Genomic DNA, 27,492 nt, shown 5'->3' on the forward strand with positions numbered 1-27,492 from the left:
CATTAATTAATGCTAACAGTCATTTTGTGTCCTGTAATGATAACCTGGTGGACCCTTACCATCCCTATTCTTTACTTGTCCTCATGTAATGATCCAATATTAGCTTCTGATCTTGCTCTCCTCCATCACTAGTGTAGATGCGCAGGTAGCGTTGTTTTCCCTGTATGTGCACATGCTTGCCTACTCATTTTTTTAACCTTGTTTTCCCTCAGACCTCCTCACTAATTGTGTTATCCCTTCTGTTTTCTTCTGCTCTCTTCTCCTTTCTACTCAACAGTGTTTCCTTCCACAGAGCCCCCTCATGTTTAAAGATCAGATGCAGCAGGATGTCATAATGGTGCTGAAGTTTCCATCAAATTCCCCCGTCACACATGTGGCAGCCAACACACTGCCCCACCTGACCATTCCTGCCGTGGTGACTGTCACCTGCAGCAGGCTGTTTGCAGTCAACCGGTGGCACAACACAGTAGGTAGGTTCTCACAGGTGCCTTTCATTCAAAATGAAAGATCTTACTGCTGCAGCTTTTAATTTTGAGTGGAGGTCAGCTAGATGTGGGTTAATCTCACTCACTTGCCTGTTCACAAATACATAGAAAACTTACTGTTTATTCTGGTTTCTGTCAAATAATCAAAGCTTCTGTTTTCTCTGGTGTCATTCCTAGAAACACTCTCCCTAACAGCAGCACATCACCATGGCAGCTAATCAATTTGTGGTTACATCAGGATCAGCCTTTGATATAATGTTTTTCAGGAGAGTGGTGCTGTTCTTGACACAGTCTATATTAATATGTCCCAGGTTTCAGGAATCCATACTGGCATGCTACAGAGTGTACATCACTGTCTGTTGCTGGAAATACATTTCAGGGCTTTCCCTGGGTCACTGTTAGGTAATGTGGAACCCAAAGCAAGCCTAAGTGGTCAGACACCAAACTATTCTGAAGAGAAGTTTCTTCTTTCCCTCTCAAAAGTCTGTTCACTGGGGTTATCCCAAATTTCCTTTCCAGTCCCTCTGCTCAGCCCTCCATTTGCCCATAGGACTGTCCTGTCTCCTCATCTAGAGATGCAAGTGCTGAGGTTGTCCCAGGCATTGCTAGGGTAGGGCCATGAGCTGCTGCCTACACAGGAACGAACCAGTTTCATTTTCTAAGGTAGCTTTCTGCTCTGATGGCCCTTATGCTGCAGCACATGGATACTTTTGAATGCTTCTTACCGCCTGAGAAAAACAAGAAGCTGCCTCATATATAAGAATGTGTCTCAGGAGCTGCTTCAGGAGCTTTGTCAGGATAGAGAAAAAAAAAAATCTGCCTCTCTTCCAGCACAGCAGAACCCCTGGACAGAAGTCACCATGGAGAGGAAATTGTAAGATTTATCTATTTCCAGTAGAAATAAATGATTGTGACATTATCTAGGGATATCACTGCCTTAAATGTAAGCATCTCAGTAAATAATTGAAGCCAGGTGAAATAGATCCCACTTTTTTTTGTACAATACTGGGCAAGGACTGGTGATATTACAAGTCATAATTAGAGGAATGAATGGGAATTCTTTACAGGGATGCATTAGGGGAACTATCCAAGCAAGTTACTAACACTCTAAATTCTTGAGTAGTAATATAACTTTTAACATGAATTTTATTCTGACTTTTTACATATTTTTAGCATGAATATTAAAATTTTAATTAAAATAAAATGTATTCAGAATGTTTCTATTTTTTTCCAACAAAGTTTGCATGGGGGTTTAGAGAATACAACAGAAACAGAACAGAATCTGATTGCCTTTCATAAATCCATGAATTTTTGATAACTCCACCAGGTGCAACTTCACGTTTTACCCATTTCTTTAAAAAAAAAAATAAAAAAATAAAAATAAAAAAAAAAAAGAACAAATTTTAACATAGCTGTCCTCAACAGATCTCAAAGTCAAAACTGTTTCAGAGGTACAGAAGCTGTCCACTAGCATTTTAATACTCTTTTGACTAACATTGTTTGTTTAATCGTTAATTAGTTCCCCCCTTTTTTTTCAGGGACGCTGCCAAAGTATGCTGTATGCACCATCACTAACATCTCCTCCATTTGAGGAGGCTCATTTAATGCTTTCCAATCCACTTTCTCAGACTATTGTGTGAGGGAATGCATAAATTCCTACCCATACTTTACTGTGAGGGAGTCAAGGTCACTGATACTGTAGTACTCTGACTTTCAAGAGTTTTCTTAGCAACCGTTATTTAGGGAAGTCATCTACTTTAGTAGAAGTTGTATTGGCCTTTGCAATGCATGTGACTTGGGTTTCAGTTTTTCAGATATAATTTGGAAAACATAAATCATATTGAAAAAATGCAGAATTCATGTCATGAACTAAATTTCACACTGAAAAAATGAAAAATTCTGGTATAAATTTAAAAGAGAGGAATACTTTCTGAATATATTGTAATAAGAAGAGACAGGAAAGCAAAGTTGTTTGGAAAATCAAAATTCATTCTTGTGATGTTCTTAACTTTACATCTCACTTGGCAAAATCTTTTATTTTGCAAGAGACTGTTCCAGGATAGGGTATCAGTTTTCTAGTATTACCATAATATTATTTTAATAAGTCACAACTAGCATAAAGGTTAACCTACAGAAATCTATACACAAGCCACTGTTACAGTAAGATGTATTATGTAGAGTTTTATTCTTAAGAGTTTGTCTACAAACAAAGGCATTTACAGGCCCATGCCGCAGTAGAATTTGATGAGTCTAAGCAAATACCAGTAAAGATCTGTTCCAGGCTGGTTAGGTTTTAAAGGAAGAGAGAAATGAGGGAAGGAGAAGAGGGAGTTCGAGAAGTGGTATTTTTCAGATCTGGCAATTTTTCCTGCCTTCTTCAGTGATCTATTGCAATAGTAGAAAATAAAAATTATTACTGAATACAGATGTTGTTGGTGGAGAGTTCCTGATATGTAATATAACACATTTTGCAACTAGTAAAAGTTTTGCTCATGGACACCTTTGTTCACCCAGAATCAGGAAACCATATATTTTTCAAACCTATATTAGGGTTTATCCACTTAAGTGCCCTCACGCTGCAATTCTTTCTAAATGGGAATCCAGAGAGACAGCATTTCACCTCATCTTCAAACTCATCAGAGATCATTGTCTTTGATCTACTGAAAGCAGTAGAGCTAGAAATATGAACTAAACAGCACTAGGACCAAGAACATTACAATTTCAATCATCAGTTTGTACTTGGAATATATTCTCCAGAACTCTGCATCTCTACTTATGAAGGATATTCTTGTGCAACATGGCAGTTCTTGACAAAAATATTTGACCTTTGTGACTCATACAATGGCGAAAGTCTTCAGAAGAGCCAGATCAATGCCCTCTTTTCTTGAGAGCACATAATGCTAAATATGTAGCCCCTGATGCATTTATGAAAAGCTTGAGGACTGCTCAGGATAGAACTAGTAAGAATAATTACAGCAAATTGTACTGTTTACAATTTCCCAGAAAAAAAAAAAAAAAAGATAAACCTATGAAAAAGTCCAAGTTTTTGTCACATAGATTTCGCTATGTAAGAAACTCATAACAATTTAAACTGGCTATTTTTCTTTTCTGTGCTATTATTAGATCTTACCCAGTGTTCCAATGTAACAAAATGATCTTGGACTATTTTAAATTAGTTATTTCATGAATATTAGTGTCTGAAGAAACGACAATGAAATTAGCATCCATAAACCTAAAATTTCTATTACATCACCAAAAACAAATCCATATTTCTGTAGCATAGAGGAAGGGAACTTAAAAGATTCGTAGAACAAGAAATAGCAAGAAGCTACATACTTATTTGGACATATAATCCCACAATGCAGTTTTAAACCTAGAAAAATCATACCAAAAAAAAAATCAGGCAACAAGATTCCTATGTGCTTTATCTTCCTTTCATGTTTAGGCCTTCGGGGAGCCCCAGGATATTCTTTGGATCAAGCCCACCATCTTCCAATTGAAATGGATCCATTGATCGGTATGTCAAGACGAAAATGTAGCAATATATTCAAAAATGGTATTTTCAAGAATTATTGATTAAGCTATATTTGTATATTATGCTTCATTTAACACAGAAGATAGGAAAATATTTATTCTTGTCAGTCTCAGAAAACTAAAAGCATGAACTATTGATGCTGAATGAATTACATGAGTGCTATTTATTATTAACATCACCAGCAATTGGTATTTATGAAACTACCAATTAAGTCAAATACATTTTCAGCCCATATTTATAATTCTGTTCTCTTATCAGGTCACATTAATAAAATAAAATATGAGGGTCTGGTGGAGTTCACAGATTGTCATTTTTACAACAACTACATATATCAGTGCAGATGTAGACTTATTTATTTCCATTCATTATTGGGATTTTTTTTTTTTAATAGTGATTACTAAATTAATAAAGAAAAAGATCAGATTTTAAATTTTTGTATGATTGTATTTGTTAAATCTAAAAATATTTGAGAAAATTAAATACTTTTAGAAATAAGAAACAGCCAAAATTATTAGAGTGCTATTAAGAGAAATTACTGGCCTTATAACTGGCAATATTTCTCTTTAATTGCAACTGTTTGCTTTGTCTTTTTTTTTTTTTTTTTTTTAATAGGCATATCTTTTGAGACAGAAATTGTGGATAGAGAAGGCTCTTAGAGCCAATTCTGAAGCATCAGTGAGAAAGAAAAATATATATTTAAACATCTCCAGATGAAAAGTTCCTTTTTCCACCTGTCAGTATCTGGGGTTGAAAGATTTATATACAAACAAGTAGCTCAGGAGATTTAAATTTCTCCTTCTGTATGCTTCATTTGCTCATATATAATGACAATGGTTTTCTCTTCAGATTTTCCTCTCAAAAGCTAGGGAACAACCATTGCACCTACCTGTTCTGGAAATCTGAGTAATTTGTTATCTTTCAGTGGATGGCCACAGAGGGTCTGTTAATTTACATTTGTGCTCTTCGAATGTACATAAATATGTCAGTAACTTCTATAAGCAAATTTAAAATAGCTGGGGGGGGGGGGGGGGGAGGTTGGGGGTTGTCTGTTTGGCTGTTGAGTCTGTTATTTCATGCAATTGTGAGCAATTTATGTATCATAACCAAAAAGCAAGGATAAAAGAAATTTCAGAGTATTATATGCATGAAGTACCATGTTCCTATGGTAGGAGAAAACATGTCTCTCAGAGTGAGTTTTATCTCAGCTAACTTCAATTAACTGAAGTTGGTTGTCAAGATTCCCCTCCATAGTTACTGTAGGAAGAGAAACTTTCCTCTGGAGTTGTCTAGTACTGGGACAGCTATTACAGCATTAAATGACTTGACATGTGAAATTCTCTCTCTCTCTACAGTGAGTATAGAAGGACTGTAGGTAATTAACTTAGATTATATACCGAAGTTTTATAAAGCTAAGATCCAGTGAGAAGGAACATACTACAGGCAGGAATTGGAAATACAGTAAAAGTATCATGAAAAGCAAAGAGTACTTTAGCCGATTACTCCCAGTCACTCCTAACAGATCCACTTGACATACAGGGTGGTTGGATTCTGTAGGAACCATTCATTTTCCCTTTGTCTGTGTTAATTTCCAAGTGGCATTACCTATTTTAACACTACTGTCCATGGCCTGGCTCCCTGTTTGATGAGTAGACAAGAAGACTGATAAAAACGCACATTGTATTTAAACAGCTTCATTGGCTGAATCCTTATCTTTGTCTTTGATCTGGTTAAGTGTCTGCAGATATAGGGGATGTAAGTATCACACAACACAAGCTGGGGTATTTTCTGTAGACAAGGTACCAACTGACAAGAATTGAATCTGCTGTATTTTTTGCATTGACTTGGTAATTTAAATGGACTTTCATCACTTTCCTGTAGTTCAATTTGTTTTTGAAGGGTTCTTCATCAGAGCACTTAAAATATTGCCACATATTATGCAGTGAATCAGGCAGTTTATAAGAAATTGTCATCACCTGTAAAATTCTTTGTCTTATTCAAAAGGAAACCAAGAATCTCACAGTAATTTTGTATTTCTGACATCCATATAGACAGCTCTAAATGTTCATATTCAAAATGCTTACTCCACAACAAATTCACAGTTCATTGAAAGTTAAATGTATTCATTTTCTCCTGTAAGTGGATGACAGGAAGGTGTTCAAATGGCTTGCTTGTAAAATGTGTTTTGCATTTCGTTACAGCCAATAACTCTGGTGTGAACAAACGGCAGATCACAGACCTGGTGGATCAGAGCATCCAGATCAATGCACATTGCTTCGTGGTCACAGCAGATAATCGCTACATTCTTATCTGTGGTTTCTGGGACAAGAGTTTTCGAGTTTATTCTACAGAAACAGGTGACCCTAAATACAACCACCTGTTTCTTCTTAGGTCACAAAGTGGAGGGTTGTCAAAATACTACCATATCTAATACCTGTTCTTACTCCTCAATAAATGATGAAGGGCAGTTTGTTAATCCTTCATTATTATCTGAACATAATAGCTTTAGGATGCTATTGTTCCTTTTAAGAGAAAAGATTTAATAGGGAACAGAGAGGCATGCAGTTTTCTTAGTAGAAACTTTTCAAACCCTGGTTATATTCAAATGCACTGATTATATCAAAAGGATCAACTGAAACTTTAGTTACAATATTTGGCTGCATTGGCTTTATCTCTATTTATTTTATTCCCTAAGAAAGGAATTTGCATAGCCTTCACTGGGAGCTGATATTTTGTTTTGTTGTCTGATAGCCTAGCCTAATATTCAATATATTGCTAAAAACTGGTTTCAATATTGGAAAGAAAGAGATAATGACGGAAAAGTTCATATACTGTCTTATTGATTCATGAAGCTTACAATAATATGCTAATGCAATTGCTTAAATACTGATGGAGCAGTAACTCCACTTAATATTCAGTGACTGCAGCACTGACTTGATTTTCAGAGATAATGCTTAGATAGTGGATTGACACAGGGCACAGACCTCAAAAAGAATTGAAAAAGAGAAAAAAAAAAAAAAAGTTTTCTTGTTTTAAAAATATTTTTTTTGATTTTTTAATCTTGTTGTAACATGTAGTGAACTCTAAGAGATATGAGGCAAAAATTAAATTTGAACTGAATTTTTATTAATAAATGAGTTGTGCAAAAATGCAAATGTTTAGAAAACCTGAATTTTTATCACTTTGCATTCTCACCAGGAAAATTAACTCAGATTGTGTTCGGCCACTGGGATGTCGTTACTTGCCTTGCCAGATCAGAGTCCTATATTGGTGGTGATTGCTACATCGTGTCTGGGTCTCGTGATGCTACCTTGCTGCTTTGGTACTGGAGTGGCCGACATCATATTATAGGTGACAATCCAAATAGCAGTAAGTATATCCTGCAAAAAACTCCTTCTTGAGAGCTCCTCTGCCATGCCTATTCATTTTTAGAATTCCTTCTGTTAAGTTCAAAAGATACAACCAAACAAATCAACTACTTCACTTACAGGTTGAAAATTGGAATAAGAGTGCCACATGCTAAGCAATTCATAGAGTACTAGCCAAAACAAATGTTTAAACAGTTTGTGTGTGGTGACAGATAATAATATAAGAGTAATTGTTAAATTCATAATTGCTCATCACTTATAGCATCATTTCATCATGAACTAGAACAAGATGGTTATGGCCTTTAAGTGACAGAAAGTATATCACTATATTTTGATTTTTCTTTCCCCAGAAATACTTCTTTGGCATTTTAATGCATTCCTTTTGTACTACAGCATGCTATATCAGCTGTTTGCCTTTTCAAAAAAGGAATGTCTCACATACCTTGGAATTAAATGAGGCTTTTTGAGAAAGGTATTTCTATAGTAAGCAAACCTTTGAAGAAGCAATGTGATTGAATAAAAATAGAAAAGCAATTAAATGTTGGAAAGAGTTTGCATTTCATTTTCAGGGGACTAATAGTGCTTTGCAGAATGAATGGAACACAATAATAATGATATTAAGTCATACAGGATACTTAGAGATGCATATTTAGAAGGCCACTTATAGAAGTGCACTACTAATTTACACAGAGCCTTCATCCAAGCCAGAAATGTAACCACAGTTAAAGACAAAAGCACCTGTTGTCCTGTTATGTACAACACCAAATTCATCCACAATTTTCATTTAAATCAGAGTTTCTGAATTCTAAAGATTATTTTCAGCACAATGATATTGCCTCTTTGATAAGCATAGAAGAATCCATCACCATCATTTTTGATCTCTGGTTCAAGTACTGACTAGAGGCAGTTTTAGACCTGTCAGTTACAGACATCTAAGGGAAAGTCTTTCTTCACCTGAATATTTCATGGAAAGTTTTTATTTATTTGTGATAAAATAATTATTTTGTTAATTTGGCGGCATCATTTTTATTTCTTATCTTTTCATTTTCTCCCATTTATCTGTAACCAGAACAAAAGAGAGACAAATAAAAGCCTTGCTTTCTCACTTGACTTTTTTTTGCTTTTATAACAGCAAGAAAATGGAGGCAAAAAATACAAAAATTTTTGTTGCCATAAAAAATTTATTTAACATATGCTCGTTCCATGGCTTATTTAGCATTTAATTCTCAGACAGAGAGAAATTCAGTCTGAAAAGGAATTTCATTTCAATGCATTCTGTTTAGCTTGATGTCATTTTGCTTATTTGAATGCCTGTGTGAATCATATCAAGTATTAGTAATTTCTGTAGTAAGAGTCAGAAGAAAAAAAAAAAAGCTTTCTCCTCTCATTGAAGAAAATATACAAGACTTCTTCTTTGCCTCCTTTATGTGGGGCTGAGACAGCCTTGCCATTAGCATCTCCCTACTAGATGATACAAATCTCTCCACTTTTTTTTTTTTGCATATTATTTTATTTCAGATACCTTTTTGTCATGGTGAACATACCTGAATATGAGAAGGTGGTACATTCTGGAATCTCAAGTTTAATGTCTTAACGGAGTAGCTTTGGAAGTGATTTAGAGTACTTGTAATTTTATGAGAAGAAAGAATAATCAGTCAGCTGACAGAAGTTAGTGAAAACAAAGCCAACTGTATGTTTTGCTCCCTATCACTATGTCTCTATGGGTAATATACTTTTTCTGAAGAAAAGGACTTATACCCAGATTCATGGGAGCCTACGCTGCAGGTAGTCATGTCCAGGGAAATGTAATCTCACAAGCGCAGGTATCAGCACTCATGAATATTTAACAGCCAAGTTTGTTGTGATAACTTCCAAATATATCAATTAGATTACTTACTACTAGTGTTGAAAACATGTTAGACTCATGCTGAAGAATAGGGTTTTCAACACTGTTATTGCTATCTACACTCATAGGATTAAAATTAACATGGATATGTACTAGTACTGTAGTATAACCAGAACTTCATGTGTTGTAAACATTTCCTTATCAATAGACATTTTGACTTTTCATGAGCATACATTAGTAAGATCACAGTAGTGATTATATGCATGAAGGGCCTTCTGCCTTTTAAAACTTTTACAGTTGCTAAATCTTTCTGCTGAAGACTACCAAGCTCTCTTCCATACCATGAGCAGAAACGACAGCTTGTTGTATGACTGATTACCCATATAAAGCCTCACCTAGTGAAAGATATTCCTACCCATGGCAGGGGGTGAGGCCTAGATGACCTTTAAAAGTCCCTTCCAACCCAAACCATTATATGATTCTATTATATTAATTTTTAGGAGTGAAGCATTCTCAACAATCCTTTCAAAGACAGGTTCAAAGTTTTTCATAGGTCAAGCCACAGCAGTAGTTTTATAAAGAAACATTTCCTAATCTATTCTTCTTCAGTATTTACTGGTAGAAGATTAGGACTTATCTTGTAGGAAAAATGAAAGTAAGATGTTCACTGTAGGTCAAATCCAATTAGTTTACATCTTTAGGATGAATTTCCAGAAAGATGTAGATGATATTTTCGGGGGGGGGGGGGAGGGGGGAAGGAAGGATTAGTTTCATAAAAGCTGACATCTGGAGACACAGATAAGGTATTTTATGTCACAGGCTGTAGAAGGTGGAGAATTCAAAGAAAAATGTCAGGTATAGTAATTATCTGGGTTAGGTGCTTGACTCTATAATGATCTTTTAAGCTGAAAGACAGTTAATTATCGATTTCAGTTCCAATGCATCCAATTACTAAAAGGAACTTTAGTTGTTTCAGAAAATGCTGGGGGATTGGTGGGGGAGAAGCAATCCCCCAGTCCTAAGTGGTTTATATAGTTTAACATTCGTATGGAAAATATATGTACTAGTTCAGTAGAAAATATAGCTATCACAATCATTTATTGTGGAACACCCTGGGGCAAAAAATAGTCAGAATAAACTCCTTGACAATTCTGCTAAAATTCCATACTCCATAATCCATGAGTTTGATTCATTCTGTACTAAACAACACATACGTCAAGAACCCAACCTGCTGGACTCACATAGAGCTCTCTGGGGAACAACCTGTGCTGGCTTGTGTTCAGAGGGTGACCCAAGCTGTGCCTGTGGGGAATACAGAACCAGCTATGATTTAAAGAGGAGAATAGAGAAAAACTATTGTTTGGATGAGACCCTTGCAAGTGGCTGCTCCAGCTCAGTTGTTGGAAACTTGCCTATGAGAGCATGGTGGGCTTCCTTATAATTTTAATAGATTTTTTTTTTCTAATCAATGCTTTTATTAAGTTATCACTTTTATTCTCCTACACTATATATCAGAAAGGAGTTTCTGGTTCAGTTTACACTTGTCACACTTATTTTACAGACTGTGAGAAGGGTGAAATTTTGGCAGATTTTAAATACAATGTTTTCCATGAATTAGCTTTCAAAAATAGTCTGCATAATAACCTTATGGTTAGAATGTTTGTCCAGGAAGTGAGAGACTAAGTTCTTAGCCTCCAGAGACTGGGGGAATTCAAACCACATTCCCATATTCACAAGCATATGCTGACTATCAGGCTATAAATTAATGTGGGAGGGGGCCCCAGTGAACCTTCAGCTTTGATATAAAGCAAATTTTTTTAATCTACTTATGTTTATGGATGTTCTATGACATAAAATTTGGATGAAAATATAGATAAATCAAGAAATCATGAACCAAAACTGCATACCTTCAATAACTGTGTAGGGTGAATCTTCCTTGTCCTTTCTCTGGTCCAACCAAAATTGGCTTCATGGCTATATAATAGCTAAGCACCAATAGCAGTGATAGAAAATGTCATTTTCTATCATAGACTAGAGGCTGGTGCCTGGAGATGCTCCCAGAAAGATATGGCATGAATTCCCTTAGAATGAGGGGGAGCTGAATGCAGTTTTTTATGTTTTTACATATGTTTAAGCCTCCTCTTACTTCTTCAGTGTTGCTTAGGTAAGTACCACCACCAGGACAAACACTGAATTGAATGAAGCTTAGTCATCCTGCCAGGGTCAGATAACAACTCTCTAAGCCAAAACTGGCCATCTGAAATAGGTAATCTGAATCTGCACCTTATTAAGTTGTTGATAATATACATCTGCTGCAGTTGAGAGAAGAGTGAAAGGAATCTGCTTTCTCTTAGGAAGACACGGCACATACAAAGGACATCGTTTACTTATTTTAATTCTTTTAAGTGATCTGGCAAATGTAAATCTTTGCAGTTCTAAGAGATTGAATAGAAAAATTATTGGTATGTAGTTTGATGATTTGTGTTTTGATTTTTTTTTTCTCTTGTGATATGTAGGGATTTGTTTTCGCTGAATGCTAATTTGTATACAAATTTCTTCTCACATAGCGACTGTATTAGTCATCATAAAAAGGAGCAAAGAGAATACATGATATGCCCTGGAGTTCAACATGTATCGTTATAGTTGTTTTATTTTTATACTTTATGATTGCTTTATTGAATGTCTCTTTGAAACAAGTGACATTAAAAATGAGAATTATCTCAGAGTCTTTGAACAGATACCAAAGTAGATGACAGAATTGCAGAAAAGTGAGGGACAGATGCTTTCATCTGAAACAGACACAAATTCAGAAACTAATTTGGAAGTGATAAAAATTAATTTGCACACTTTAATTGGAATCAGACTTCTGCATGAAAGAAAAGAAGGAGGGTAGGCAGCTTGTGCTAAAAGTTGATTGAATTTTTTGTCAGGTAAGTATGTTGGACTTGGCCGCTTATCCTCTTGAGCCTCTCTGTGCAATATATTACATTCACCCTCTGACTGGTGTTCTTTAAAAGGATCAATGCTATTCCTGTTGTGTCCCTAGAGCCTGAAATTTTATTGATCTTGGGACTTGACATTTCTCATTACCTATTGTAGCTTCTAAGAAGATGGTCGCAAGAGGTGTGAGAGTTAACCCTCCTTTTTCTATCTGGAGCTGTGCTAACCATAGTAAAATACTCTCAACCCAAAGCTTGGTTTGCACAGAATTATAACATAGTCCTCAGAGGTGCTAACTATCCATCCTCTCCCAGGAAATGTATTTGTGTATATCTGCAAGGGAGGGTAAGTGTTCCAATTAAGGATCTTTGTCAAGTTAGCTTGTGTGGTTTGTTTTTGTTTTTGTTTTTGTTTTTTAATCTATCACAAAGAATACTGTTTTTTGTTCATTTTAGACATAATACAGTTATAACAATTTAAAATTGTGGATGCTGAAGATTTTGTGATCTTGTATCTTGAAAGAGTATTTATTTCAAACTCTGAATATTCAATGTATTATTTTATATCCCTCCACATATATACCCTGTAGCATCGACTAGTTTAACCTTGACAGGGCAGCAGTTTAAAAATAGCCATCAATAGGCATCAATAGCCATTGGTCTTTTGTACCAAGTGGGCTGGATAGCTGTCTAAAGGTCCTGCTCAAGCATATTAGCACACATACAATCTGCTTTACGTGTTTAAAGAGTTATTACAACGCTTGTCTGTGCAATTTACGTGTGAATTTTAAAAATACAGTATCTTGGCACGATTTTGCCAGAGTAGAAGCTCTTTGAAAAGTAGTGCATAATTTTTACTGGCACTGTCTCTACTCTGCTAGCCAAAGACATCTCTCCTAAGACTGCTACGCAAAGGCAAATAAGCCAATAATACATCTGAAGTAATGCAGTTATAGTTAGCATTTTATCAACAGGTGTCTGTGCCCATGTTTTGCTACATACCCCATGGGAGCAGTATAGCACAGGGCAGATCAGTGACTTGCCAAAAATCTTGAACCAATTTAGTGGAAGAAATTGGGAACTTGCAAAACCTTACTCTTCTCTCATCCACTGTACCACTCCCCATTTGGGGTCAGGATAGCTGCAAGATACTTAAAAGTCCACTCACCTTGGTCAATTGTTTGTAAATATATAAAATGCTACTGACATTCCTCAGCAAATAAACCAACGCTGCCGGAGGTAAGAATATTTTGAATATATGAATATTTTTCTCTCAGCAAACTTTCTTTAAAAACATCACTCCCTTGCTTTGTGGACATTTTTGTTGACTATTTCCTATTTTGAAGTCTTATTTATTGGATGTAGCTTTCTTTTCACCAAATCCCGTGCCTGTTTTTTATGACAGTAAAAATTCAAGTACTAGATTATTACACACTTCCATGAAAGTCATAGTATTTTCTAAGATTGTGTTTTCTGAAGAGTATACCCTCCTTGTATCATAAGGATTTTATTTTCAGCAAATAATTCAGTTATAACCTTGTACTTTCTTCCATGAAATCAGAGATCAAATGGAAGCTGGAATTTACGTTGTGGTCTCATATTTCTTTAAGTAGAAGCCGCTCTTATGTGTTCCCATTGCAAACAGTACATAATTCCTGGAAATGTATAATATGATAAAAAAATGATGACACTGTCCATTGCTTTTCCTTTTCCCTTTTCCCTTTTCCCTTTTCCCTTTTCCCTTTTCCTTTCCTTACCTCGTGAAAGGGCTGTTACATTGTAATACTTTACAATGGTATTAAACATGTTTTTCAGAGAGAAGGAAAGACTTAAAAGTATTTTATTTTGGACTTTGTAGAAGAATTTTCTTGTTTAGAAATACATCACAGATATGTTTTTTCCTTCTGCCATCTAGTAATTTGGTTCAGAGCTGCTCCTTTGGGGAAATTACAGGGGATTTACAGTGATGGTATTTCAGTTCATAGGTAGGATGTTTTCACCTGCAGTTCCCTCAGAGCTACATCCTCTGACCTCTGGCTGCATCTATCAGATATGATGTGACAGTGACAGAATATTTTGCTAGATTTTGAATGATTCCTGGAGTTCACATCTTCTGTCCTTAGCAATAAAATGCAATGTGATTGAGGTTCTATCCCCCACACCACAGCTTTTCCTATAGAAAGCATCATTGAATATCTTTTTCTTTGAGTTCTAAAGGAAAAAATCCTATTTTCAATTAGTGTCTGACTATTAAAAAATAATGATTTTACGCTATTATTAATTTGTACTTACTGAAAACCACAACTTTAGATAAGGGCAGTTTTTTCTTGTAAGTATTTCTGTTTGTAAGGTAAAATGTCTATTAACATGCTAATTTTTCAGATTCTGCCATTCTACAATTCCATGATTTTATAGTATTTTCTGAGGAAAGGGTGAGGAAAATGTTCCTCTGAAAGTAGTATTTCCTTTTCTGCTTAAAAGTCTCTAACAATCAACTAATTTCATTCACTCTTACTGGCAGACCGATGTGTGCATTTCTGTAATCAGAAATAAGGCCAAGGAAAACTTGAGCATAATTCCTTTCGTTTCCTGGAAGACATACAGAAGAAAAAAGAAGAGAATGGGAAAATTCTAAAGATAGCTTTAGACATATATATGTGTGTGTGTGTATGTGTGCATATGTATGTGTATATGTATACATGTATATATATATATATACACTTTTCTATTAGGCCATTGGAGAAAAGAATACCTTAGAAGGAGACAGAGGATTCTGAATAGCAGCACTGATTCAGAAATTGTAGGAATCTAAGCCTCAAAATATAGCTGTCTTTGATCATATATACCTAATGTCTTTCTCTGTTTCTTCCAAAATCCATCCTTCAATACCAGTAAAGTTTTGATCAATTTACATCTTCAATTTCCAGATCAGAAAGATTTTTTTCTTTTGAGGTAAATTGAAGATTGAGAAACTAGGATTTACCAAGGTACCTATTTTCATTAGAGATAGGAAAATTGTTGATGTGTCTGTACAAAGCAATGATAAGACCAAGTAGATTGACCTATCCTGTATTATTGGATACAAAAATGAAGTCTGTAAATCTATGTTTGGTAGTTCTCAATTGCTTCAGAAAGCGGTTGTAAAACACATAGGACTATTAATTCAAATTTTGATAACAGAAGTGTTTAGTGTTGACTATTTCTTAGTCAAGAAATACTGTAGATTCATTGTAAAATTTCAAGAACTATTATATACAATTCTGGCTACCCACATGTTAAGAAAAAACTCAGAGTGCTACAGGAGCATAAGTGGGTAACTGCAAAGACTAAAAAGAAACAAGCCTGTCACTTCAAAGAAGTTTATAAGAGTTTGTTTTTTTTTTTAATAAAGTCAAAAGGAAGGGCTAGGAGGGCTGGTTTCTTCTATAAGAATGAGTGGAGAAAACATAAGCGAGAGGGAAGACCTGAAGCTAAAGGACAGTGCTGACATAAGAACAAAGAGATATAAGGTATGCAAGAATAGATTCACACTGACAATCGGAATATTTCTGTCCTTCACAGTAGGAAAGTTCTGGAATATCCTTCCAAGTCACATAGCCAGCTAGCTGTTTCATTAATTTATTAACAGGTTTATATAGTGTGAGTATCTGCAATAAAAAAGACTAAATTCTTTGACCCACAAAATTCTACTCAAGACCCATTCCTAAAGTATATCTTTCAGAAACCCTTGCACTATCGTTTAGATACTCCAGTAGCTCCCTTGTTAATTTGTTTTAGTGTTTAACTGTTTTTGCAGGTAGGAAACTGCATTTTATAGCAGGGTTGAAATATGTGCAGCCATTCACCCACTGGACCCTGTTGTGCTATTAACTGTAAGATAAATTTCTGAGCTATTGGACATCTTTTACGCCTTTAACTCCCTGGCTATAGCAGCCAAGTCACTGCTCTGCTGCCTGTGCAGTGAAGAGAGAAAACACTTTAAACTCTGTGCAACCTCCTATCCTACTCTCTATATCAGTTGTGTGACCTTTATTGGAGCTCATTTCTGAAAATGTGGGTACAATTTTCTTTCCAGTCTAAAGTAGTAAGATAATTCCTGATTCATATTAGCTATTTTAGGGCATTGCATTGAAAGCTAATGTTGAGGCAGTTCTGCGTTCTGACTTCATAAATCCGTCTCTGTCTCAGTGCTTTCCAAACCAAAATAATGTCTCAAGTGAGCAGAGCTTGTGTTTGTCAGCAGTGGCAACCTTCCACCTAACTGCATTCAAAATAAATAAAATAATTAAAATGCATTTGGCCATGTTATTATTTAACAAGACAATGCAGAAAATGCTATAATAATAGCTTTCTCTTTTCATTATGCAGTTGCCCATGAATCTTTGTATCAGCTGTATGTTATTATGTCTTACCAGAAAAGATTTTATATTATTCTGTGGATAAAGTTACGGCCTAGTATTTGGCCAAGAATTAATTCCTGCTCCCCAGGGCAATACCTCAATATCCAGTATCCTAATACCTAGCTCCTAGTGGGTACCCTCTTATGGACAAAAAATACTCAGATCTGTCAGTGAACTCACTGCTGTAACATCCCTGCTGTCATCAGGCAGTTCCATATAAAACAAGTTTAAATCAAAATCTTGTACTACTAAGTCAAATGTCTTAGGAAAAAAATGCATGGAAGCCATTCTAAAATAGCCGTCTTTATCAACTATACCTGTCGTCCTGTCCAAAGCAGATAAGAAGCTTGCTTGACAAGACTCCCATTGCAGTACAGCATGGAGACTGGCATTAATGAGATTTTGGTGTTCAATTCTTTGTTGACTAAACTCTAGACTATTATTATTATTATTATTATTATTATTATTATTTGGAGGGTTAATGTTATGGTAATTCATCTGTAGTTTCTCAGATCATTTCTGAACTATACTGGCAGAGTGCCAGTCTTTTGGTATTTTCCAATTTTCTGTATTTCCTGTGTACAAAGAAAATATAACCATATGAAATCTCTGTTGTCTAGCAGGTCACAAATTTTCTGTTACTACATAGCTTTTCTTTGCCTGGCAAAGTGATATCAAATACTGAGGACTTCCTTACTGCATACAGGAGTTTCACTGTTAAGATGTCAGCATCTGTTATTATTGGAAAAAAACAAACAAACAGAAATGCTCCATAAATGGCTACCTGTTAGCCACAACAAAATATTTTTTTCTCCTGTATATATAAAATAAATGTTTTGAGAATAGTCTACTCTACTCTTTAGTAAAATTAAATTTGATAAAAATGGCATACACACCTACAGTGATATGTATGAAATGATGTATATCTATAACCATCTTTAATTATATTTTTTTTATCTATAATCATTCAATGTGATTCTGAATCAATAATGTCTATGCAACAGCTGTATCTTTCTAGTACAGTGCTGCTCCTCCTCTCTTCCCCCCTACAGCTTCATGAAAGAAATTACAAACATTAACATAAGAAAATCCTCAACTTATCCTACTCTTTAGGTTCCTAGAAGAAGGCTACAGACATATATGTTCAATATCAGATATTTACATTACAGATGTGTTTAACACCACCACTGGTTGTTTTCCTTATGTGAAATTTAAATTTTCAATATTTTTAGATCATAAAACAGCCATGTATTTTTATCACTCATGTATTGCAAACATCATGGAGTCCATCATTTCTAAACAAAGGAGTTTGCTTTATGTTAGTGTATAACTTAATGGATTGAGAAGCTGCATATGTGAAACTTTACAATGTCTGAAAGTATTTTGTTCAAAAACCTAGGTATGAGATATTTAAACAGACTGTACTTTCCTTTGATGCTTACTGATTTAATGCAAATCAGAGCACAGTTCTCAGTTCTTTTGTTGTCCAAAAAAAAAAAAAAAAAAAAAAGTCTGGTATTTGTTTCCTTTTTATTTTATTTTATTTTTTTTAACAGGTGATTATCCAGCTCCTCGGGCTGTTCTGACTGGTCATGATCATGAAGTTGTCTGTGTGTCAGTCTGTGCAGAGCTGGGACTTGTCATCAGTGGTGCTAAAGGTCAGAAATACTTTTATGATTTAAGACATAATATTTTTAGAGCCTTTCTTAATGGTACTTTTTGGTCTTCCTTCAAGCAAGATATACTTTAATTTTCCGAAGTCTCTTCTACCAAGATGTTCTGTAATTCTGGGGGAATCTGCAGCTGCTTCTTCTGAGCATTATTACTATCTATCTGGACTTCAAATGCTTAGACACAAATTAAGTTGATTGCTCTTTCCAAGCACCACTACTACTATCCACAGATTTGGAAGAATTATATAATAATTGGTAACTAACTATCTTATTTTGAAGAAAATTCGTGATAGAGACCTGGATTTAGGGTAGGGCCACCTCCAAATTCTCCAACCTGATCTTTAATTAAAAGGCAGTTTGTGTGACTGACTTGAGTCTCCTTGGCAAGGGAAGCAGAGACGATTTCCTTGTTTTGGAATCCATAGACCAGCATTTCACACAGCATATTTTTTTTAGTGGATAGGTTTCCAAATAATCAGGAGTTTACAGGTTTGTTATTACACTACATCCATTAAAATTTTTGAGCCATCTGTTCACATGCTGCTCGTTATTTATTTATAGAATCCAGAGTATCCAATAGTTACTAATATAAATTTTCAAATTACCTTTACAAACCTGCAGCAGTCTTCTCTAGAACTCTGATCATCCATGTAAATAAAGCACTCACATAAATGAGTGTTTTCTTAATCTTTCCTTATTCTATTTCTCACTTGTTCTGCCCAACTTCTTCTTTTCCCTTTAATTCCACATTCACTTTTCTTCCCCCACTTCTCTTTCTCGTTTAGGTTATTTTCTTAATTTGGCAAACTTCATGTCTTTTGCTGTTATTCTTTCTTCTTTGGCTCCCTCTTCTCTAGCGTATAGTTCTTACTGTCCTTTGAGCTGTTATCTCTTCTCCTTTCTTATTTCCCCCCTTTTTTTTTTAACACTAACCTTACCATTCCTTAAAGTTGTCTTCCTTGTATCTCCTCCTACTTCATTTCCACTCCACTCCTATATCCTTATCCAGCCATTTGCTTTCTCAGTTGACAGTGATATCTATTTTATATTTTATTTATAGAATCATAGAATCATAGAAAAATTTAGGTTGGAAGGACCTTAAAGATCATCTAGTTCCCTGTCATGGGCAGGGACATGTCCCACCAGACCAGCTTGCCTAAAGCCCCATCCAGCCTGGCCTTGAACACCTCCAGGGATTGGGCATCCACAGCTTCTGTGGGTAACCTGTTCCAGGGCCTCACCACCCTCTTTTTTAAAAATTTCTTCCTAATGTCTAATCCAAACCTACCCTCTTTTATTTTAAAGCTACTCCCACTTGTTCTATCACTACTCCCCCTGACAAAGAGTTCCTCACCAGCTTTCCTGTAGGCCTTCCTTAGGTACTGGAAGGCTGCTCTAAGGTCTCCCCGGTGCTTTCTCTTCTCCAGGCTGAACAACCCCAATTCTCTCAGACTCTCTTCATAGGAGAGAAGCTCCATAAATCCCTTTGAATGTCCTTGCATTCCTTTTTAGAAAGGTTGCTGCTTCTGAGAGTAAGAAGGACATGATATTTGTCCTGCCCCCTTTTGCTCACAGCTAAGCTCCTAGGTTATCATCTTTTATACTGACTCAGAACTCCCCTTTTATTTTCAAAGCTGAGTATAAAACTTTTAGTAAAGACATTTTTAACAGGAAATGCAAATGGGTCATTAACTTTGATAATGACTTACTACATAGCAGTGGTAGGCAAAGTCAGGACACATAAATAAAATGCATGGTGAATATGAACTGAGTTTCATTTTGCAGCACTGCTATTTCTTTATCTTCTTAGGCAGCCTTATATGATTTTACTGCCAAAGTACCCTTTTCAACTATCTTGTAAATTTCCTCTTATCAAAATAGCTGGATGTGTACTCAGTTATCTTCTGCTTCATTAAGTAACATATTTTAAAGGTAAAGGCTGCAAGGGGACCAAAGATTTTTATGTCAAATCCAGAATGTATTTGTAATGGATCCAAGGAGATGGAGACCTACCCTGTCAGATCCTGTCCCCTGAGTTACTCTTCTCATGTCCCTCCTTTACAAACTCTATCCCATATACATAAAATCCTTTACATATATATAAAAAAGCCTATACATATACATAAAGCCTTTTTTCCCTCCCTGTTGCACCTCCATCACACCTACAGCTCTCCAGACAACCTGCACTGAGGCAGGGAGACCACACAAATGGAACTCCTCTCAGAAAATCCTGTGACTCAGGTCAAAGTTTGCATGTTCTTACCCAATAAAAAGAGTGGTCGCTCAATAGATTCCGTCTTTATCCCAGAATCCTAAATCTGAAGATGCCTTTTAGTGCCTTTTAGTGCCTATGACCAATCAGCTGAGCCAAGGTAGTGGCAGCTTTGTCAGTGCACTTAAACATGAAGTTATTACTTTTTTATTTTTGAAACTCTAACATGGTAATTATTTTAAAAGTAGAGGCATCACTGGCATTTCAGTATTTTCAATGCTATGATAAAATAAATCAATTCCATTGCATTTTTATCCTGAAAACCCAGTCAGACTTGGAGTCTCTCTAAATAAAGCTTGTTGAAAATACAAATAAGAATGTGCACTGGAGAGCTCATAGACAAGTTCAGTGATGCTGTGATTTGTTCTACCTGGCCAAACCCAGCTGCAGTGTGATCTTCAGAGAAGTTACAATGGCTTAACATGAGGTGGCTGAGTCTGCCAGTATGAATTTATTTTCAGGGTCATAAACCAATTGTACAAGGAAGAGATCATTATGCTGTCCAGGAGTATCTTGTGATTCGTAAAAGAAAATATTTAGTATTTACCATGACTTATTACATTTACCACAGAACAGACTATTTTTCTCAGTAGGATTACAGATCTCATTTTCAAAACAACATTCCCATAGATCTTGAAATGGAGATATCATAGTGTTGCATCTTAAAACATACCTCATAGATCTCATAGCTGTGTTTTTCCTTCATCAGTAATAATAATAGTAATAATAATCAGACATTAAAATCTCATATTAAAATCTCTCTGGAGTAAATGCAGTTATAGCATGGTCTTACAGTCCCAATATCATAGTTACTCTGTTGGCTGTCAGATGACACTCATTGTTAAAGCAATTCAGGACTGAAATCTATGCATGTAATACATTCACTGGGGGAGAGGACCTATAGGAACTGCCATTGACTATAGGAGAAATTTGCAGTGATATGATTACATGCCCTCTGGGAGTTGCTCCTAGTCACTGATAGGGCCCCATCTGTTTAATGTGAATGGGCAGGCTAAGGAGAGTTCACGTTCTTGGAGGAAAGCACTAAGAGCAAGGCCTCTGAATGCTTGGAAAAAGGAAAATATATTTTAGAGGTAGATCAATGATAACTACTACCAGTTTAAGGAAATAATGAACACTATTAGGCATTTTTTATCTATTTTTTCATCCGCTAGCTCTTGCATTGTCTTTTCTGTTGTCTATTTTAAATTATTTAGGCTAGAATTGCATCTTCTCATATCTATGCAGGACTAATATAAATGTGTATTATGTGTTGCCTCTGTGCACAGAGTATGTAGTTTGTATAAACAGCAAAAGCATGATATATTATGTTTTCATATGCAGAAGGTCCTTGTCTGGTACACACAATTACTGGAGATTTGCTGAGAGCCCTGGAAGGAACAGAAAACTGCTTGTATCCTCGCTTAATTTCAGTATCCAGTGAAGGTCACTGCATCATCTACTATGAACGAGGACGGTTCAGCAATTTCAGCATTAATGGCAAACTCTTAGCTCAGATGGAGATCAATGATTCAACCAGGGTAAATCTAAATGCAAACAAGTATTTGTTGTGCCTTGCCTTTATTTATTAAAACAAATTGAATTTATCTGCAGTGTATTTTAAAGGAAATCATACATGTTAAGTTGCCACCTCCTAGTTAAGTTATATTCAAACACAAATCCTCTCATCTCCATCTCCAAATGCAAAATTGCACTTGAGCTTTTTCAGATAAATAAGAACAAATTGTTTATGGTCCCACACAATACATGGAACTTTTGTTTGAAATCAAATTTCAGTGGGAAATATACCTTTAAAACAAAATACTCTGGAATTAGTCCATTCTTCGTTTATTAGCCAAGACAGGAATTCATGCCTTCAGGGCTCTGCTCTGTCAAGAGCACTTGAAGCAGCATTAGGATTGCAGATTGCTGCTGTGCTTTAGGTGTTAGTGATGGCACTGAGTTTTGTAGGACAGAGAAATGTTATGTCCTCAATTTAAGTCTTGGTGTATACACTCGAAGAGTTTTGTGGTTATATATCATATTTAAAACCACATAGTTTTTTATTTAAAATTTAGTGATCCAAAACTTGTAGGTTTATTGCTTTTATTTGAGAGAAAGAAGAGTGGAAGTCTTTCTCTTCAACTTTAAAGTGAACAGAGGACAAAAAATTCCCATAAGTTGATAATATATTAATGGCATTGATCGTTTTCCATAAAAGCTGACTGCATACATGGGTTTTGTCTTATTCTTCTGAAGGCCATTCTCCTGAGCAGTGATGGGCAGAACCTGGTGACAGGAGGAGACAATGGTGTGGTAGAAGTATGGCAGGCCTGTGACTTCAAGCAGCTCTATATCTACCCTGGCTGTGATGCTGGTATAAGAGCGATGGATCTGTCTCATGATCAGAGGTGAGTTTGTCATTAATATTTGTATGTAAATAGCAAAAAAGAACCACTACCTAGGTCATGATCTGGTTGATTTGTTTTAATCAGCATGATGTCTGATCCTTGAGTCTCACAATGCAGGTGCTTAACTTTAAGGTGAGGTCTTATATCACTAAAGTTAGTAAGCCAGAGAATCAGCTACCAAAAGTACTAGTAAAATTACATTAACTTAAGAGCATGCAAGCAGCCAGACTGGATCAGACTGCAGTAGTACCTATTAATAAATACTTTTTTTTTTTTTAAAAAAAAAAAAAAAAAAGATACAAAATTTATGTCTTACTTCTGATTTTCAGCAATGTAGAGCTTGAGAGCCTCTTGGGGTTTGTACCTAAACTATAACGTGCAGTATTATCAGTGGATCTATCCACCAGAATGGGTACAGTCCTTTCCTTTTGACTTTCTCTGAGCAATGGAGATGCAGGGTACAGACCTAGATATGTACAGTGATTGCTGTGGCACTAGAATGCACAGTGTAAATGTAAATATATGTGACCCCAACACTTGGACTACTATTGTAATGTGATTATTATATAAACCTATATGTTGCATTTATGCAGGACTATGAGTGCATTCACTGTTTACATCAAGCATGAGTCTTGTATTTCTTATTAATATACAAAATGCTGCAAAGAACTCACGGGATGTTAGAAAAATCTTACAACATTCGCTAAAGTTTTTTCTTACACTTTTCAGCATTCCTATCTGTGTATCCATTTTTTAAAGCAATAAAAGCACCTATAAATTAAATATGCACCTAATTTATTCATATCTGAGTAAATAATGAGAAAAAATATTTTTGTCTCAAACAGTTTAATCAAAACTAAATTACTGGAAAAGGCCTATTTGCTTCTGGAGCTTTGCCAGTTTATGCAGTATTTGCCAGTTTTCATACAGTACTGTGCTGTGTTCTAAGATATTTATTTACACTGTGAAAATTTTCTGGTAGCCCATTTTCTCTATCCCTGATTGTAATATTAGGTTGGGAAGCCCCAGCTGTGTGAAGTGCCTTAAGTACCTGCTTAGCTTTGGTCGCTTAATTAAGCAGAGAATGGATTTTGTATGGTGTGATAGAAGTGGAGATAGATATCTAATCCAATTTTAGAATTCAGCTACCAGAATTGGAGTGTTGATGATAACTGGAAAATCACCTCAACCATTGCCACCAGAACATAAATATAGGGGTAAATTTCCATATGAAGCTTTTTAGGAGTACCAGGGTGTGATCAGCTTACAGAAAGCAATGATAATAAGCTCCCATAATAACCAGAGGAGATTTACTCACTACAGACTGTGAAGTCAAAAGGACAACTTAGTACACCTTAGTACATGCTCAGTGACCTGTGGAGAGTAGGTCTCAGGCTATTTTGAGGGTATTGATTAGGGCCCTAATTCGGTAGCCTCCCCATAGCCACTTAGTACTTTCTGTTTGAGATACTTCGGAGGTCTGAGGTACACATAAGGGGTGGCATATATGACCTAGTGAAGACCAACCCACACCCTTCCAAGGGAGGCAGCTAGAGACAATGCAAGACAAAGAACATATCAAATGGTCCTGTACTTTTATCTCTGCAAAGGTGAATGGAAGGAGCTGTGTTCATTATGGTTGACCATAATGAGAATACGGGAATTGGTTTCATATATAGGTATTTAAATTTAGTGTCTCTATGGCAAACTGAGCACACCCATGAGTTTAACTTTCATACAGTATTGCAAAAGAGACTTGTTCTTGTCGCTTTTTTACTGTTTATGCAAGCCATGATTAGGTAAAAGAGGATTAACACAAACGTCTTTCCTATCTTTTTCAGAACTCTGATTACTGGCATGGCTTCTGGCAGCATCGTAGCTTTTAATATAGATTTTAACCGGTGGCATTATGAACATCAGAACAGATACTGAAGCAGAATGAAGAACTGAAAGCCCAGGTAAAGCTGAGAGCACAAGTGCTGCAATGAAAGGTGTAGTCTCTGGTGGAAAACCACGTCTGCATTGACCTCCGTTGTACATTCCATTACACCCAGCAATAGCTGTACATTGTAGTCAGCAACCATTTTACTTTGTGTGTTTTTTCACAACTGAACACCAGCTGCTGAAAAGCAAGCTTGTATCATGTAAATTATATGAATTAGGAGATGTTTTGGTAATTATTTCATATATCTTTGTTTATTGAGAAAAGGTAGTAGGATGCGCCACAAGAGACTTTTGCAAATTCTGAGGAACCTTGTGTCCAGTTGTTTCAATGTTTAGGCTATGAACCTAACATGCATCCCATTTCCAGCCTCTTTTCAAGCTGAGATTAAAAAAAAAAAAAAAATACGTTTGATACTTTGTACATCAGATGCACATCTTAACTTTAAAGGGATACTTTTGTAAAAGTAAAACCTTGTATAAAGAACAAAACTGTTTCTTAATTTTATTGTGGAGTTACAACTTGCATGTACTTTAAACCTGATGTCTTGAAGGAACAGGTGCATTCACACAAATCAAACTGGAAATCTGCCTAAGGGTACAGCTTGTGTTAAAGGGTTGAATTTGGGTGCAAACAGTAATTTTGACATTTTCACCAACACATGTTTTTCACTTTTTGAATCTAACTTTACCCCTTTTAAGTGGAGTTCTGCTCATAAAGCATTTGGATAAAAAGCCATCATTTGCCATATTTATACTTTATACAATAGAAATTAAATTCCTCCCTTTAAAATTCAAAGACTAGATAGAAAGGGAGCAAAGAGTGTAAGTTCAGTTTAATGCTTTGTAATGCTTAATTATTCCCAATACAGACAAAGTGCTATACTTCTGGATTATTAGCATTTGGCATACAAACCATTGGGCCAGAGAGCCTCGAATAATTTTTTTCCCTTATTTTTCCTCTGAGCAGCTTGGTTTATTCAACAGCCTTAGCTTCATTGTGGAGGTGACTGAAGTTATTCTTTTGGGTTCTTCTGAAAATCTCACCTGAAGCCACTCAGACTAAGGCACTTCATGTTTTACAATACTGTAATGATAATTATCGGAATAATTTTCTGCACATTGTACTGATCAAATTACACACCCAGGGGTATATACACTTTAATTCATGTTTCTTCTTTGTATATTTGGTGACTGTATTGTCATAGATGTACATATTGTGTCGGTAGGGCTATGAGGCATGTAACAGGAATGTAATTTTCTCAGAATTTACACTCATTTGCAGTCATTTATTTAAAAAGATAATGGATTCTTTGTATTGGCACTTTGCACCAGAAACATATCATTATTTATTGATGTGATTACTTATTTGTTCTCCACCTTGTATTAGTAAGTTTAGCACTGAATTTCCCTCTTCATTGTTGTTTGTATTTATAAGATTCGGAAATCATGGGGATCAGTGTAATGATTAAGTTATTCATCACCAGTCTGTAAGCAATATCTTGAGTTCGTAGCTTAGAATTGGGAGACTATTGAACATCTGGAAGACAAGTTCATTTCATCTTGAGATCATGGTGAAATATTTTGGATATATAAATTCCTTAAGCTATTGTAACCATGTTTTATTGCAAAGATGTAAAATATGCCAGATGTGTGTGAGTTGGAAATCAAAAAGAAAAATAAAATATGCAAAGAATTCAGTGATAGTTTTTCATTTCAATGAATTTTTCATCAAATAGTTCACATTATCATTAGGAGCAAGCAATTATTTTAAGAAATCCTCTCTTACAGACAATGTATATGCCAAAAATTATGTATGCTGGGTGGTTGTATTTCCTGGGGTGTCAAGAAATAAAAGAGAGGTTACAGAGTGTGTTTTGCAACTCATTTGATTGCCAGTACATGAAGAGAAACTACTGAAGATACTTTGATCAGCAGAAGAATCCTTGTGAACAGGCAACAAACTTTTATAATACACCTCACAGAAAGCAAAAATCTGTTGATAGCCATTTTGGGTATCTCTCAATATCTGATAAGACAGAACTAATTTCTTCTTGTTTTAGGCATTGAAAATTAGGTATCTACACTCCTGCACAGCAGAACAAAACAGGTGGGACAAATCACCTTCTTAAAATGCTGAGGTCCCTACAAAGTTATAGTAAGTAACTGTAGATAGATAGCTATATAATGTCAAATCATAGAATTATTAAGGTTGGAAGAGACCATCGAGATCATCCAGTCCAACCATAACCCTACTACTAATATCACTCCACTAAACCATGTCCCTAAGCACCAGGTTCAACCTTTCCTTAAACACCCCCAGGGACAGTGACTCCATCACCTTCCTGGGCAACCCGTTCCAATGCCTGACTGATCTTTTTGAGAAGAAATGTCTCCTAATTTCCAACCTGAACCTTCCCTGGCCCAACTTGAGGCCATTCCCTCTAGTCCTATCACTGGTTACCTCTGAGAAGGGGCCAACCCCCAGGTCCCCACACCTTCCTTTCAGGTAGTTGCAGAGAGCAATAAGGTCTCCCCTGAGCCTCCTCTTCTCCAGACTAGACAACCCCAGTGCCCTCAGCTTCTCCTCTTGTGTTCCAGGCCCTTCACCAGCTTTGTGGCCTT

General features: G+C 35.8%; 1 protein-coding gene across 8 annotated transcripts in view; it reads left to right on the forward strand.

The window, feature by feature from the left end:
• NBEA (neurobeachin) overlaps window positions 1-26,738 on the forward strand; it is a 522,340-nt gene extending 495,602 nt beyond the window's left edge. For 6 of the 8 annotated variants that reach the window (XM_084537462.1, XM_084537465.1, XM_084537464.1 and 3 more), the window contains 8 exons: window positions 278-470; window positions 3,931-4,002; window positions 6,219-6,374; window positions 7,216-7,386; window positions 18,127-18,228; window positions 21,860-22,056; window positions 22,775-22,926; window positions 24,768-26,738. In XM_084537462.1, the coding sequence (XP_084393588.1) occupies window positions 278-470; window positions 3,931-4,002; window positions 6,219-6,374; window positions 7,216-7,386; window positions 18,127-18,228; window positions 21,860-22,056; window positions 22,775-22,926; window positions 24,768-24,858 (1,134 nt within the window). In that variant the 3' untranslated portion in view covers window positions 24,859-26,738. The remainder of the gene's footprint in view (window positions 1-277; window positions 471-3,930; window positions 4,003-6,218; window positions 6,375-7,215; window positions 7,387-18,126; window positions 18,229-21,859; window positions 22,057-22,774; window positions 22,927-24,767) is intronic. The other 2 variants (XM_084537467.1, XM_084537463.1) reach the window with 1 other exon arrangement.
• Window positions 26,739-27,492: the final 754 nt, after the last annotated feature.

Source organism: Aythya ferina (assembly GCF_964211825.1).
Source record: "Aythya ferina genome assembly, chromosome: 1".
In the NCBI taxonomy this organism is placed as follows: domain Eukaryota; kingdom Metazoa; phylum Chordata; class Aves; order Anseriformes; family Anatidae; genus Aythya; species Aythya ferina.